Genomic DNA, 16,989 nt, shown 5'->3' with positions numbered 1-16,989 from the left:
CTCGTTTTGGAGGCGTCTGTCGTAACCACGACAGGCCTGGAGACCTGCTCCAGGGGAATGCCTGTCCATTGAAATGTGAGGTCGGTCCAAGGGCTGAAGAGGTGGTGACAGTCCGGCGTGATGGCCACGCGATGTGTCCCGCGGCACCATGCCCATCTCGGGACTGAAGTCTGAAGCCAGTGCTGAAGCGGTCTCATATGCATCAACCCGAGCGGAGTGGCCACCGCTGAGGATGCCATACGCCCCAGGAGCCTCTGAAAGAGTTTCAGTGGAACCGCTGTTTTCTGTCTGAATGCCTTCAAACAGGTCAGCACCGACTGTGCGCGCTCGTTCGTGAGGCGCGCCGTCAACAAGACTGAGTCCAACTCCAAACCGAGAAAAGAGATGCTCTGAACCGGTAGGAGCTTGCTCTTTTCCCAGTTGACCCGAAGCCCTAGTCGGCTGAGGTGCGAGAGCACCAGGTCCCTGTGTGCACACAATACATCCCGAGAGTGAGCTAGGATTAGCCAATCGTCGAGATAGATGAGGATGCGAATGCCCACTTCCCTTAGCGGGGCAAGGGCTGCCTCTGTGACCTTCGTGAAGACGCGAGGGGACAAGGACAGACCGAAAGGGAGGACCTTGTACTGATACGCCCGACCCTCGAATGCAAACCTCAGGAAGGGTCTGTGTCGAGGTAAAATCGAGACGTGGAAGTACGCGTCCTTCAGGTCTACCGCCGCGAACCAATCTTGATGCTGGACGCTCGCTAGAGTGCGTCTTTTGCGTCAGCATCTTGAACGGGAGTCTGTGCAAAGCCTGGTTCGGTACTCGCAGGTCCAAGTTTGGCCGTAACCCACCGCCTTTTTTCGGTATAATGAAGTAGGGGCTGTAAAACCCCATCTTCATCTCGGCCAGAGGGACAATCTCTTCGGACATACCGGCGGGTGGGGCCTCACTGCGGGGCGGAGCCTGAGGTGCCACACCATGTCGTGGCCGTGTTGAGTTCAGGGACATTGAAGTACTTACCTGGCTCCTTGTGACCACCCCCGGAACAGCCTGGGATGGGGGAGGAAGAGGCCTGTCCTCGTGACCCGTGGAGACTGTCACATCGGGGGCGGATTTGTGCCACAGCTGGGCGCTCAGGGGTGGGAGACCGCTGCTGGAGCACCAAACCTGCCAAAATGGAGTGGTGGCCGTGAAAACCGGGTATGTGACCGAGGGAACAAGGAAACCGCTCTTGCTGAACTCTTGGGTACCGCAGCCACTTGGGCATGCGGCGCAATTAAATGCAAAGGTAACAAAAGATTCTCCTCCCAGCCCTCCACCGGGGATGGAGTGGTCTGCTTACCAGCTCCAGAGCAGCGGGTTTCGTCGTCCCTGGGTCGCCCATCTCAGGGGCGCTTCGAAGCCTTTCGTAGGTTCTTGGCGGCCACGAGATGGGTGGCGTCTGCTTCCTGTGGTGGGCTCCACGCTGGGGCCGGGCCGTGGGGGCGGGCTGCGGTGGAGCCGGTGCAGTCACCACAGGAGGACGCCCTTGGCAATGAGCAGACGGGGTACGGGATCTTGAGCCACGCCAGGGCAGGATGTGTTGGATAGCTTCTGTCTGCTGCTTCACCGCCAAGAACTGCTGGGCAAAGTCCTCAATGGTGTCGTCGAACAGGCCAACCTGGGAAATGGGGGCGCCAAGGAACCGTGCCTTTTCGGCCTTTCCCATTTCGACCAGGTTGAGCCAAAGGTGGCGCTCCTGGACCACCAAGGTGGACATCGCCTGTCCGAGAGACCGCACCGTGACCTTCATCGCCCTGAGGGTGAGGTCGGTCGCCGAGCGCAGTTTCTGCATCAGTCCTGGGGTAGAACTACCCTTGTGCAGTTCCTTTAGTGCCTTGGCTTGGTGGACATGCAGGAGAGCCATGGCATGCAGGGCGGAGGCGGCTTGTCCAGCGGCATCATAGGCCTTGGGCATAAGGGACAACGTAAACCCACAGGCCTTGGATGGGAGCCTTGGGCACCCGTGCCAGGTGGCGGCGCTCTGCGGGCATAGGTGCACTGCAAGTGCCTTAGACCAGAGGTGTCTCGGGCTCCCAAAAGTGACCCCTAGTGTTACTACATCAACACAACGTCGAGTGAGTGACAGATAGGTAACTGGAGCTAAAATTGTTACGATGTTGCATTTTCTTTGTTTGGTTTGCTTTAGCAAGGCAATAGGGCTGCAGGATTTGTACAAAAATTTATACTGCGATTATTTTGAAAAATATTGTGATTATGATTTGAATAAAAAAATAATATAAAAAAGTGATTCCTTTCGACCAAAATTTGGTAACGTTTCTACTGCAAATAAAAAGGGTACTCTTTGCAGAGCTAAACTTGGATCTTTTTCACTATAATAAATAAATATATATATATATATATATATATATATATATATATATATATATATATATAATATTTTACTTTTGTAAAATATAGTTGCCAAAAAGGCTTTATCCATGTTTTTATAATGAATTACATTGACGTACTGACCTACAGATTTCTCCTTCAAAAATCCATCAGGTAAGGGTTTATGGTTGGTTCAGTGATCTGTTGGGTTGGATTGCAAGTGAACCACTCCAGAGTTTTTTTTGGCATCGGACCGATTGTTTTGGTTTGGATCTGAGTGCAATTGCTGTGTTCATATATGCCTAAGCGAACTGAACTTTGGCGAACGTATCAGGTTCTGAAATGCTCCAAACGTGCCAGGTGTGAAAACGCAATTAAACATCAGATCTGTGCAGGGACGTTGTGTATTGAAAAAGTTTTAGATATTTAAGTACTGATTGTCAGTGTAGGTTTAATATCAACACCAGTGTTTAATATATTTTATATTGGCTTCCATTTTTGATAATAGCACTATTCAGTCATGCCATCAATTTGCAGGCCAACCCAGAAGGCTAATTTGCCATGGGTTCCAGAATAGCGTTTTGGGATCCAGAATAGTGCCTGTGGTTAACATTACTTGAAGACACTTGAAGACCCATTTTGTTTTACACCATAAATAACACACAGGCTTTAAGTGGCATTATTTCACTTTTCCAATTAGGCAGTTGGAAATTGTGACTTAGGACACGGCATAAGCGAAAAAATTAGTTTGTTCACATTTTGTGTACTGTTGATGATGAATAGTGTATAAACACAATCCACCACCCTTTTATGGAAAACAGCATGCTTCCCAAGAAAATAATACTGGGTTGGAACACGAGGCTGAGGAAATCAAGACAACTATTCCTTTAATGGTAATAAAACATTTCCTCATGTAATATACACTGGCAGCCAAAAGTTTGGAATAATCTACAGATTTTGCTGGTTTGGAAGGAAATTGGTACTTTTAATTTACCAAAGTGGCATTCAGCTAATCACAAAGTTTAGTCAGGACATTACTGCTGTAAAAAACAGCACCATCACTATTTGAAAAAAGTCATTTTGATAAAATCTAGAAAGGCCCCATTTTCAGCAGCCATCACTCCAACACCGAGTAATCGTACTAAATTGCTAATTTGGTACTAGAAAATCACTTGCCATTATATCAAACACTGCTCAAAGCTATTTGGTTTGTTAAATGAAGCTTAACATTGTCTTTGTGTTTGTTTTTGAGTTGCCACAGTATGCAATAGACTGGCATGTCTTAAGGTCAAAATTAGGTCAAAAATGGCAAAAAAGAAACTGCTTTCTCTAGAAACTTGTCAGTCAGTCATTGTTTTGAGGAATGAAGGCTAAACGATGCTTGAAATTGCCAAAAAACTGAAGATTTCATACAAAGGTGTACACTACAGTCTTCAAAGACAAAGGACAACTGGCTCTAACAAGGACAGAAAGAGATGTGGAAGGCCCAGATGTACAACTAAACAAGAGGATAAGTACATCAGATTCTCTAGTTTGAGAAATAGAAGCTTCACATGTCCTCAGCTGACAGCTTCATCGAATTCTACCGCTCAGCGCCAGTTTCATGTACAACAGTAAAGAGAAGACTCAGGGGTGCAGGCCTTATGGGAAGAATTGCAAAGAAAAAGACACTTGAAACAGAAAAACAAAAAGAAAAGGTTAGAGTGGGCAAAGAAATACAGACTTTGGACAACAGATAATTGGAAAAGAGTGTTATGGATCTTAACCCCATTGAGCTTTTGTGGGATCAGCTAGACTGTAAAGTGCATGAGAAGTGCCCAACAAGACATCTATGGCAAGTGCTACAGGAAGTGTGGGGTGAAATGTCACCTGAGTATCTGGACAAACTGACAACTAGAATGCCAAGGATCTGCAAAGTTGTCATTGCTGTATGTGGAGGATTTTTTGATGAGAACTCCTTGAGGTAGTTTAAGTTCAAATTTTAATAGTAATTTTTCACGTTATTAATGTCCTGATTATACATTGTGATCAGTTGAATGCCACTTTGGTGAATAAAAGTACTAATTTCTTTCCATAAGAGCAAAATCTGTACATTATTCCAAACCTTTGGCCACCAGTGTGTGTGTGTGTGTGTGTGTGTGTGTGTGTGTGTGTGTGTGTGTGTGTGTGTGTGTGTGTGTGTGTGTATATATATATATATATATATATATATATATATATATATATATATATATACTGTATAGATAGATAGATAATATATTTATACAGTATATATTTACATGTATATTTCTTTTTTTTTTTTTTTTTTGTGGTGAAATGATATGTTCTTGACAGGCTTTGTGAGATTCACCCGAGCAGGTTGAGGGTTGTCAGTGCTGTGTCTCAGACACTGTTACTGCTGACATGTCCACAGGGAGGAGGTCGTTTGGGCTCTCTGTCCTGACATCAGTCTGCTTTGATGTTTTAGCATCACACTGTGTATATTCAAAACACTCAAGAGCTACTGGAAAGGATACACACACCCATATGCATATAGAAACATAATTCCTTTTATGTTAATTCAATGAATCCAGAAGCTTTATTTGAATAGCACTCAGAAGGCTGTGTGTTGTGTTTTGCCATTTGTCTTGTGTTTGGGTAACGCTGAATAATAACATTAGCACACATGCCTCTTTTGTGTTTGTGACCAAGCTCATGTAGTTATGCACACTTGTGCTTATAGAGTGTGTGTGTTCGTGTGGTCAGGGAGTTAAAGTTGTCACGGTCCGGTCACTTTGTCAGGTTGTTGTTCTTCCTGACGGGACTGTGGTAGTATCGGCTTTGTGCTAATTATCTGGCACCTGGCTAAGTGATTGTGTAAGCATACGTGTATATGCGCGGAGCGAGAATAGCGCGTCCAACGCTATGCACTCATTCCTGCTCTCCACACATTGACTCTCTCCCCGTTATAGACATGAGGCACCGCATAAAGCCAGATTTACTGTACATAGTTGCAGGTTCAGTTATTTTAACAATAGTAGCGGAGACCCCGCTACAGATACTGCCACCTTTCGCTTAAACACGCTGTAGAAAACAAAAGTGAAGCATCTTTATGGTATGTGATTCAGACAGTTCAGCTAAGCCATGTTTGTGTCAGGATGTTTTTTCTATCTAAATTTAGCTTCATTAATCAGCATATTTGGAGCATTTTTTATAACAAACAAACAGATTTTTGTTCTAATTTTGTGAAAATTAATCAGAGATTTCATCATGGCATGGATGGCAAAGAAAGCCTATTTATACTTAAAATAAGCAAACAGTATTTTAATGATTCGCTGTTATGTAAATTGTTTGTTTGTTTGTAGATTCTCACTTTGAGGAAAATATAAAAACGGTCAATTCAGACTTTTACATTTTTATAAATTTTCTCTCAGGGGACACCCCTGAACTCCCATACAGTATTATTTATCCGTCAAAAGGCCTCCTATGTCCCATACACATACTATATATTCTGAATGTAAAAATATTTAAACACAAAAACTGGACTGCTGTCATTCAACTTCAAAATGAACTGTTGATCTTATCTTTTTAATATTCATATCCAAGTGCCCTCGACTGATGAAGTCTTGATGAAATATTTTAATCCTTTGATAGATGATCCCTCAGACCCCACAAATTTGACTGTCTCTCAGCCCCCAATGTCCTCATCCCTGCCCAGTTTTGAAGAGACTATTTTGACTGTTTAGGATTTATTTTTTTATTTCTTTACAAAGTACTGTTGCTGCTAGCATGGCAAGTTATAAAAACTATTAAAAAATATACAGTATATTATATAATTTCATAGCCATATGACTACTGACACCATGTAAGCTACGTATTATTATCTGGACCTTTACTGGAAAGAAAATGTAGAGACCGGACCCCTTGGAACTTTCAGTGAATACCCCATGATCTACTGCATGTTTACATAGGAGAACAACTGAAAAATGGCGCAGACGGAACCAACTACACATTCGGTGGGAACGGTCCCTTTTGGGTCTCTGTGTGAGAGACTGTACTTGCACATGGAGAAGGGGAGAGTGTGTTTGTGAGCGAGTGCGTGCCACAGAGAACAGCTGCTGGAGGGTGGGAGAGCCTTGACCAAATAGCTCGTGGGGGAAATGAAGAATTCTGCACATCCTGGACATTTCCTGTCTATCCCGCTGTTCTTCCCTCCCTCTGTATGTCTCTCAATCTATCATTTTCACTCATTTACAAACATGGTTTTGTAGAATAAAGTGGCAGCATATCCAATATTTTGACACACATCCAATTGTCTTGCTTGATTACATTCAAGTAAAACAAACAAATGTGTTTACACTTATACTTCGGCTGTTTCGACCAAGAAATACATTTGACCATTCATGTGTCTAGTCTATGTCTATGTTTTGTACCATCAGCTGTGAGTGAGTGAGTGAGATCAGCAGAGCTTAGTCTAAAATCAGCAGCTGTTAAGCAACAGGGAGCCAAGTCAACACACCTCTCTAATTTCTCTCTCTGTCTCCACCAATTTCCATTCTCTGCTGTCGCTCTTTCCATAATTCTTCAATATCTCATTTATGCCATATTCTCCTCTCTTATTCCCTCTCTCTTTATTTATCCACTTTGGGCTTGACTGATTAAGCAGAACCATCGCTGTTCTCCTGTGAGTGACTGAAGGTATCATTAGCATCCTGCTGGTCTGAAGGCAGTTTGGCTTTAGCAGGAAGTCTGTAATGATACATTTGCAGGACTTTATCTACTGAATTAAACAGCACATGACATATAGTTTCACTGAACCTGTGAACGCATGTCTGATTGGTTGGGAGACTGACTGACTTTTATAATATTTCACTGGATTTGCATGTGTAAATACTGCACATGCAAATCCAGTGAAAATGCTGCATGAAACCAGCCCATAATAGTCATGCTTAAAAATTCCAGCTTGGCATCTCCCACTGATGTCAGCAGGGTTGTGTTGTAAGAAAATAGAGGCACCAGGTCTCTCCAAACCCAAACACAGATTCAGAAAAAAATCTTAGTCTTGTGTAGCCAGACTTTTGACCTTAGGCATAAAGTCTGGTCTACATTGCATCTTTTCTCGCCAAAAATGGCCTGTCTAAACAGGAAAGGTCTGTCTGTCGAACACGTAAAGCAATCAACCACGGTTTTTTGTTGTTGTTGTTTTTATGTGCCATTTAGGGTTGGGTTTTTCTTTAATAGCTGATTGCCACAATAATTTACCCATTCAATTAATTGTACAGAAGTGTGTGTCCGCGATCAATTTTTACCAGTTGAAATTAGCGGAAATGTGTGTTCAACAGCATTAAGTACCAATTAATTAACCAGTAAGTACCAGTTAATTTGCTACTAAATGCCGCAGACAATAGCCTCGTTTCCACTATCGGGCCAAATGAGGGCGTGCTAGGGCTTCATCGTGCCTCCTCTGGGCTTTCTCAGGGCCAGTGGCCAAACAAAGGCCAACCGGAGATTGAGACTGATTCAGTGTCAAAGGCGGAGTTTTGCCAAACTTGTCAGGATATGCATCCAGCGCACAACATTACAGGTTCGGGAAAAAAATAAATAAAACAATGCGGGCACAGTACAAATCTGTTAAAACGCACAATGGACAAAGTGGTGCCCAAAGAAATTACTTTCCATGGTTCGGAGAGCTTTCATAGATGGTGTGCTGGAACATCGTCCTGCTGTTAGTGGAGAGACCACTCGGGACATCATGGCTGTTACAGTCAGTGAGTTATGAATAAATTTATCTAGCTAGCTAGCTAATGTTTACATTCGATATAAACTCGATATTCTAGATAACTAGTTAACATGATACCTCAGCTTGAGCTTCCCTTTTGCTTGTGAAATAGGTGAGGTGTGTGACGTTGGCACCAGGGTGGCATATTAAGGACGGGTTTTAGGGCAACGTTGCGGGGCTATTGGCCCGATGGTGGTAACACAGATCGATTTTGGACTTGCAGCACAAGGTCTGAGGCTATTGGCCCCAGCTGACCAGTTGATAGCCCTGGCTCACACTGGCCCGATAGTGGAAAAGCAGATAATGTTTACAGACAGTTTTGTGTAGAGTATGCATAAGTGTACAGACTTTGGAAGTGCTGTTTGAGGGTAATACTACAACTCTTCACCAGCGGTATCTAACAATGTGCCTGAGGGCCCCTGGTAACCCACCAGTGAGTCTAATGCAGAGCCCATCCTATAAAAAGCCTAAATTTTAACTCTTAATTTCCTTTCGTTTCTTTTTTCATAATACTTGCTTGAAATTATATAATAAATAACTATTTAAACATTTATTATGCTAGCGCTTCCAATTGCATTCTCACATACCGGTAGGTTATTCAGCGAACCGTTACTAGTTCTGTGTGTGTGTGTGTGTGTGTGTGTGTGTGTGTGAGAGAGAGAGAGAGAGAGAGAGAGTGAGAGAGAATGAGTGTTTACCTGTGTATGCCGCAGTGTTCAGACATAAATGACTTCACATTATGAGTGAGTCACATTATGACACATTATTATCGAGTATTTTCAAAAGTGAAAATAAATGTATGACCATTCAATATTCATCTTGCTTTTGGTCATCTGCAATTCTAGATCAGACCGCAATAGCTGCAGTTTGAACTGCTGTCATCAGAATCTTCTCTAGAAACATTTTGAAAGAGAACTTTATCCGCTTTCAAACCTGGTTCATATATTACCACTCAAACAAAATAAACCCCTGCTGGATCAAAGAGAATGGGGTCAGCAGGGGTAAGGAGAGTTCAGAATTCCCAGGGGATTTTCTCTGCTTTCAGGTGCCCTTTAAATGTAGTGATTGATGGAGAAGAAGAAAAAAGAAAAGAAAAAAAAACCAGTTCATAACACATTCTGAGTAGGTTACCACAGTCTCTCCTTAATGTGCTTTATGAAGAACTGGCAGCATAGTGTATATGTATTAGATGTAAATAGTGTGTGCTCAAGGGGACCCAGCTTATGTCTGTTTGGGATAGTGAATCTTCATAAAGGTTGTATCATTAATAAATGTATGGAAAAAAACAATATTTCCAAGTTTTGCAGTATTTGACTGTGTAGATATTCTCAAATCCAGAATATGTTTTAATATTTTCATATTGTGACCAGATATTGATATAATATTGTAACATTGCCTACTAATTAATATGTATGTATGTCTAGTTTTGCTTTTACAAGTCATCATGTAGTGGCCCACTGAAGTTTTTCTGTAAATTAACTTTTATTCCCTTTATCTCATTCATCCATTTATCGCCCAACCTTGACTCCGAACCTGAGTCGTTTTGAACCTGAAACAGCCTTATAAATACTAACATGCTGACTCGTGTCTTTGTTTTTGGTTTATCCCCAGTTTTGGCTGAACATCTGTTGTTACTTTACTGTCCAGTAGAGGGCAACCCTCACCTTACACCCCCACATTTCTGTTCTATTGAAGTCATTACCTATACACCTGACACTCCCTTTATTACAGTGTTTCCTCTGTACAGAATTACACACAAAAATATGATTAATTGCATTAAATTTGAACAAACGTTGATTTTGGTCCAGAAATTGGATTGGCTTGTGCATTGTTTTGTTGACCTGTGAGTAACACTGCTGAATGCTGTATGGAAAGTAATGACTTTAATATTTATTAATAACATTAATAAGATGATTTTTCATCAGAAATTATTTAAGACCCACATCAGGCTTCTGAGATACAGCAGGGGTTGCCATAGCAATGATGAATTGGGGGGGGGGGGGTAAAACTGATGGTGGGGGATCTAGAAAGGGTTTCCATAGCAACTATGCCAGTCTTTGAGACTGAGCAGAGGTTACCATAACAACCACATCACACCCTCTCAGAAAGCAACCTTGACTTACAGTGCACACAGATTAACACAGGAGTGCATACATACAGATAATGAATAAATGGGTTTATCAATTACAATGGTAAACTGACAGATGTTGTCTAAAAGTATTGTGGTGTCAAATGGTGCTTGGAAGGTGTCATATCACAGGTCATCACTTCATTTAAAAGAGAGATTCAAAAGTTGCTATGGTGATGTGAGACAAGGGAGAAACGGAGAGAGAAATGAATATCATACAGTGGATGACATAAATGAAAACTGAATTAGTCATCTTGATGACCTGTGATGTATGTCAACATTCCTATGACACTGTGTAATTAACTGTAATAAGACCCAACAAACCTGACAAGTTGCTTTTTGAAATATTAGTGTGTTTTGTCAGCAAGGTGAAATTTCTGTAATGTTCTGTATATTTAGACGTCAGGCAGTGTGTAGATGTGAACACAGCACATTTGTTGAGTCATACTGATTACTTTGATTACTGTATCATGAGCACTGAGGGTGTGTGTTTGTGTGTGCATTACAGCAGATATGGAGCAGGTATCAGATGATGAGCTGGAACATGCTGCTGAAGAAGACAGTGATAAGGAAGACCAGGATCTGGACAAGATGTTTGGCGCCTGGTTAGGAGAATTAGACAAACTCACACAGGTGTGCTTGACACAATCACTGAAACACACTCGCATGCATGCATCATGAACATGTAATAAATTAGTTACTGATAAATCCTGTTTTAAAAAGACGAATAATCTGGTTGACCAATATTTGTACAATTCAAACTATTCTGCATAACCGGTAATTGGTTCTTTAACGCTTAAATGTATACCTTGGTTCACTAGTGACCCGAGACCACATTCCAACCCCTGTAACCATTTTTTGGAGTTGTGCCCACACCTGTTTAAAAAAAAAAAAAAAAAGCCAAAAAAAAAAATTAAAAAAAATGTAAAAACACATTTTTTTTTGCACTAACATAAATTATATTTTTATGATTATTTCACATCTATATAAGTTTACTATCACAGGATATCTATTTATTTGTTTATTACAAGAGAAATTAGTCCTATATTCATACTAATATATATTACATCTTGTTGATTTTCTGTGCAACAATGGTGAATTATCAGCATCCCATATGCGTGTACACACAGGGCTCGAGTTGAGGGGGGAGGCGAGGGGATGGCATCCCCCTTGTTGCAAGAAATACCAAAAAGCATCCCCTTTGTAAAACCACCATTTCCCCTTACCATCCCCCTTTAGATCAATTGTATTACTTAAAACTAATCATGCAAGTAAACTATTTAATATTTAATTTTAATACGTTTAATAAATAATAGACTTTAAATAAGAGCGATTAGCCGGTCAGAATTAGATTTCGACGTTTGTGAGGTTGCCAGATTTCTATAGGCGAAATCCCCCAATCAGATCATGACACTTCTACAGTTTGGATATATGCTGCTAGGGTGACATTTTAGTCACGCAATCTGGCAACCTTGAGCATGCAAGCTCACTCTCCACTGCGAAAAAAGAAATACCGTTTTATGACCCGTATGAAAAGATCCATATTTGTGCATTTTGCCAGATTCATCTACTATATATACAGTTGTGCTCAAAAGTTTGCATACCCTGGCAGAAATTGTGAAATTTTCCATTGATTTTGAAAATGACTGATCATGCAAAAAATTCTTAAATCTTTTATTTAAGGATAGTGATCATATGAAGCCATTTATTATCGCATAGTTGTTTGGCTCCTTTTCAAATCATAATGGTAACAGAAATCACCCAAATGGCCCTGATCAAAAGTTTACATACCCTTGAATGTTTGGCCTTGTTACAGACACACAAGGTGACACACACAGGTTTAAATGGTAATTAAAGGTTAATTTCCCACACCTGTGGCTTTTTAAATTGCAATTAGTGTTTGTGTATAAATAGTCAATGAGTTTGTTAGCTCTCACGTGGATGCACTGAGCAGGCTAGATACTGAGCCATGGGGAGCAGAAAAGAACTGTCAAAAGACCTGCGTAACAAGGTAATGGAACTTTATATAGATGGAAAAGGATATAAAAAGATATCCAAAGCCTTGAAAATGCCAGTCAGTACTGTTCAATCACTTATTAAGAAGTGGAAAATTCAGGGATCTCTTGATACCAAGCCAGGGTCAGGTAGACCAAGAAAGATTTCAGCCACGACTGCCAGAAGAACTGTTCAGGATACAAAGAAAAACCCACAGGTAACCTCAGGAGAAATACAGGCTGCTCTGGAAAAAGACGGTGTGGTTGTTTCAAGGAGCACAATACGACGATACTTGAACAAAAATGAGCTGCATGGTCGAGTTGCCAGAAAGAAGCCTTAACTGCGCCAATGCCACAAAAAAGCCCGGTTACAATATGTTCGACAACACCTTGACATGGCACACTGTAATTGGAGTGACGAGACCAAAATAGAGCTTTAAGCGCTATGTTTGGAGAGGAGTCAACAAGTATTATGCTCCTTGAAACAACCACACCATCTTTTTCCAAACTTTTTTTACTCAAAAGTTCATAATATTTATTTAAAAAAAAATAATTTGTTTGAAAACTTTTTGGAAATTAATAAGTTGTTTATACTCTTATGTATTCAAGGTGCAAAGAAAGTATTCTAATACTTTTTACTTAATGGTTACACCACATGACAATTTGAAAGTTAGATATTTTTTTTTTTTTTTTTTTTAAATTGGACAAAGATTACATTTCTGAGAATATAGGCATAAGTGTTTCAAACTAGATTTTTAAAAGGTTTCTCATTTTAATTTTGGGTGTAATTTGTCAATGACTCATAAGTAATAGGCACAAACCCCCAAAAAAACTACACCATCCCCCTTAAAAAAAAAAAAATTACAAATCAACCACTATGTACACATGCATATTATATATACTATTTCTTTTTAAAGGTGGTGTATTTTATTCTATTATTTTCTAATTGTCTTGAAAATATTTTGAAAATTTGACGCTATCTGGGCATTTTGTAGATCCATTTGTGACAGATACACGTGCCGGGTCTCTAAAGACCTGAATATGGAAGAGTGTTTGGTGAAATTCCCATACATTTAAGGGTTAATATTAGGTCTCCTGACAAATGTCATGAATAATTATAACATATTGTATGCATATGGTTTTTATTGTTATAATATAATTATTATTAGGTTATTATTGTCTTAAAAAGTAAACAAATGATTAATAATCGATTCAGCATAACAGTTCTTGGACGCTTGAAAATAAAAATAATCAGTACTCTATTTGTCATAAAAAAAAATAAAATAAAAAAAACAATGGATATCTAATTAACCCTTTAAGCTCTGAAGGTGTTTTTCAAAGATTTCCAGTTTCAGTGGCATACCCAAAATTAAAGATGTATGATTAAAAAACAAAAAAACAAGGATAGGTCAAGTGGTTTGTATCATTGTAAAGAACACTTTTAACATTTTTTAATGATATAGATTATGAGACTCTCAGCCTAAGAAACTGCTGAAAAATTAAAAAAAAATATTTTATTTTACATTTATATATCTCATGGTGTAAATAAGGTAGCTCCAAAACACTGCTATTGTTTTGTTCCCAATCATGTCAGCTGTTTCTGAGAATAATTTTGTGGTGATACGACAAAGCAATCAAAAGTTAAAGCATTACAAAAATATTTATCATAGTGTCCAAAAATGTGTTTGTGTCCAAAAGCCTCTCCAAACAAATAAAACATAATAATTGTACTTAAAAAAAACGAATTACACATTCAAACACAACAATGACTAAAGGTATGCATAGCATGGAGACATGATTTTAGTAATGAGATTTCACAGAATGAGTACATTTTGTCTCAATGAGTCTGCATCATTTAGTCTGTATCATTTACATGGCACCATCTCCTGGTGGCCATGTGTAACATTGTGCTTTGTGTGGATTATCTAATGATCTTTGCATCCGATTACCTTGTACCTTGTATCGATAGAAAGATAATCACCTCTTCTAAATAATGGTATGTGATATTTGATATTCTGTTTATTTTTCTTGAAGTTATAAGCGAAAACGCTGCATATAAGCAACACCAACATAATTGTCAAAGAAATATGCTCAGCTATTACTCGCTATACTTTTGTTTGTGAGTGATACAACCAGTAGGCTGGTTGTATTCTACTCTTTGAGAGCTTTCTTACAACTTATGGCACATGGCTATTTGATTAGTTTGATGTTTTTACTGATTGCAATAATATGTACAGTGCACTTTTTTAAAAATAAATTATCAAAATGGAACACTTCTGATTTGTATGCAAATTTCAAAGCACTTCTTCAGTTTTGGTCATAATGCCTGCATGCATTGGAAAGCAGAGCTTCTAAGCCTTCAAACTATGCCTATTTTGTGTTGGTCAAGACTGTAGTTTGTTTTGACAATTTTTTGGCGGGCCCATCCGAGCTTAAAGGGTTAAAATAGGGTCACTCAGTGTGATATTGTGATTATATTGTATTGAGCAAGTATTCCTTTTTACAGAGGATTCCACGATAGCTGAATATAGCTCAGAATGGCTTTTGATTAAAATATTTGCATTTTAATACATTGTATTATATCATTTAGCTGTCTCATCTAATTTCATCTTATTCTCTCTCTCTCTCTCTCTCTGTCTTTTTTTGTCTGTATTGTAGAGTTTGGATGATGGACGTCCTGAGAAAGTGCAGAAAGCTCCTCTCAGACAAGAGACAAACCTTGCTAATTTCTCGTACCGTTTCTCTATGTACAACATCAATGGTTAGACTACAGGCACAGATACATGCCTCTTCAGATGTTTCTGATATGATTGGTGTTTAGACATACTGTAATTATTAAGGATTATCATAACAGCAGAAGTATTAGTGTTATAGTTAAGCGTGGTTTATGTTCAGTGACTTTGTTTTTATTTAAGCTATGTGTACATGTACATCTGTCTTTGTTTACACTTTACGGTTACACATTAATCTTTCCTCTTTCTATCCACGTAGAAGCCATTAACCAGGGTGAGACAGTGGACCTGGATGCACTTATGGCTGACCTGTGTTCAATAGAACAAGAGCTCTGCACCATCGGCAAACCCTCAGGCAAGACTTCAGATGCCAAATCCAGACAGAGGCCCACGGGTCGTTCGGCCAGCACCAAACACACCGGAGGGGGCAGCAGCGGGGGCAGCACCAGCAGCAGCAACCGAGCTTCTCCCGCCTCCACTGTACGGGGTGGCAGCAGCCAATCACGCCCCATGGCCTCCAACTTCTCCTTGGATGACATCACAGCTCAGCTTGAGAAGGCATCTCTGAGCATGGACGAGGCGGCGAGGCAGACCTCTGAATCTTCCTCGCCGTCTTCCTCATATTCGTCTGCAACTCTGTCTCACCCGCCTTCTAACTCGCATCACCGCCGCACAGGATCAGTGGGTGCGGTCATCGACCAGGAAGTGCGTTCCATCGGTCATTCATCCAGGTCAAGCATCAATTCTGTCTCAGCATCCAGCATGGATTCACTGGATATTAGAGGGCAGGAGAATGAGTCTCAATCACAGCAACAGAATCAGAACCAAAACCAGACTAGCACAGAGGTAACACACACACACTAAATAATATCACTATAATAGGTCATATTTTTGGCTTTTTCAGTCTTCTTTGAGTTTCTTTTTGGATCATTTTGCAGCTGGTGCTTTAATTGGAAATAAAAAGGAGAGTGCTAGCCATAGAGTTCAGACTCTAAGAAGAGCTGGACACTGTAACCATGACAGCATGTCCCTGGAGACTATTGGTTTTGAAGGCATGAGAGACAGTGATGCTTCTCTTTTCACTTTGAGAACCTTAGAAAGCTTAATTTCTGCAGGGATTGAGTCCCCTGAGTGAAACATAACAGAGCGGAAACTAAAAACAGATGCGAGGGACTTAAATCTAAGGCATAACACACACACAAAAAAAGAATTATCCAGAGAAGAAATGAATAGAGAGGCAGTGTTAGACAGGACACAAAAAGTTCGTTTCTTTATCAACACAGTGATTTTTAACAGAAACAAAAGTCTTGGAAATGTATTGAATCTTAAAAAGTCATTGACATTTCTATAGTGAATATTCATTACAGACTTTCACAAAATTCAATTCTGAATAAAATGATTACAGTGCATCTAGTAGTTGCCCAAAAAATTTGTTGACATGTCATTGAGATGTTTATAAAAGAGTCATTTACATGGTTATCCTGTTATTCACGAAACAGTTTAAAACAAAGATGGTCTCTTTACTCGGAAAGTCAGTACATGTATACACAGAGAGATAGACACACATTTCTATTCAATAGCTCTTGTTTGTTCTTTTGTTGGGGGCAAAGTCTCTGTAGTGATTTTGGGAAATGTGATTTTCACTAAATTCACCCTGGAATCATTAAAGCTGAGTCATCTCTTGGCTGCCCACAATCTCCCCCCCCACCAAGTCTTACTCATATACATCAAATTTATCACAAGAACACACACTCAGCTTTTATAATTCCACAGTACTGCTGTCTAAAGATGGAAAGACAGTCCAATAAAACAGTGATATGTTGCACCACTCTGTTAACCACAACATTGCTTATACGCACCAGGAAGTTATGCTTCAGACTCAATTAAAATACACCTAACTGTGGTTACTGTCAGTTTTTGTGTGTGTGGGTTTGATGTCTGGATGAGAGAGAGAATGCTTGTGCAAATCCTACTGTTGTGGTCTTGCATGCAAATATTACATGACATGTGTACACACTG

General features: G+C 40.1%; 1 protein-coding gene across 8 annotated transcripts in view; it reads left to right on the top strand.

The window, feature by feature from the left end:
- Positions 1-16,989, top strand: part of raph1b (Ras association (RalGDS/AF-6) and pleckstrin homology domains 1b) — a 127,735-nt gene that overhangs the window by 57,507 nt on the left and 53,239 nt on the right. For 7 of the 8 annotated variants that reach the window (XM_051702446.1, XM_051702444.1, XM_051702449.1 and 4 more), the window contains 3 exons: positions 10,753-10,877; positions 14,897-14,999; positions 15,230-15,816. In XM_051702446.1, coding sequence (XP_051558406.1) covers positions 10,758-10,877; positions 14,897-14,999; positions 15,230-15,816 — 810 coding nt within the window. In that variant the 5' untranslated portion in view covers positions 10,753-10,757. The remainder of the gene's footprint in view (positions 1-10,752; positions 10,878-14,896; positions 15,000-15,229; positions 15,817-16,989) is intronic. The other variant, XM_051702445.1, reaches the window with a different exon arrangement.

This window comes from Myxocyprinus asiaticus, chromosome 7, assembly GCF_019703515.2.
Source record: "Myxocyprinus asiaticus isolate MX2 ecotype Aquarium Trade chromosome 7, UBuf_Myxa_2, whole genome shotgun sequence".
Taxonomy (NCBI): Eukaryota; Metazoa; Chordata; class Actinopteri; order Cypriniformes; family Catostomidae; genus Myxocyprinus; species Myxocyprinus asiaticus.
This window is presented reverse-complemented; position numbering and strand designations above follow the sequence as displayed.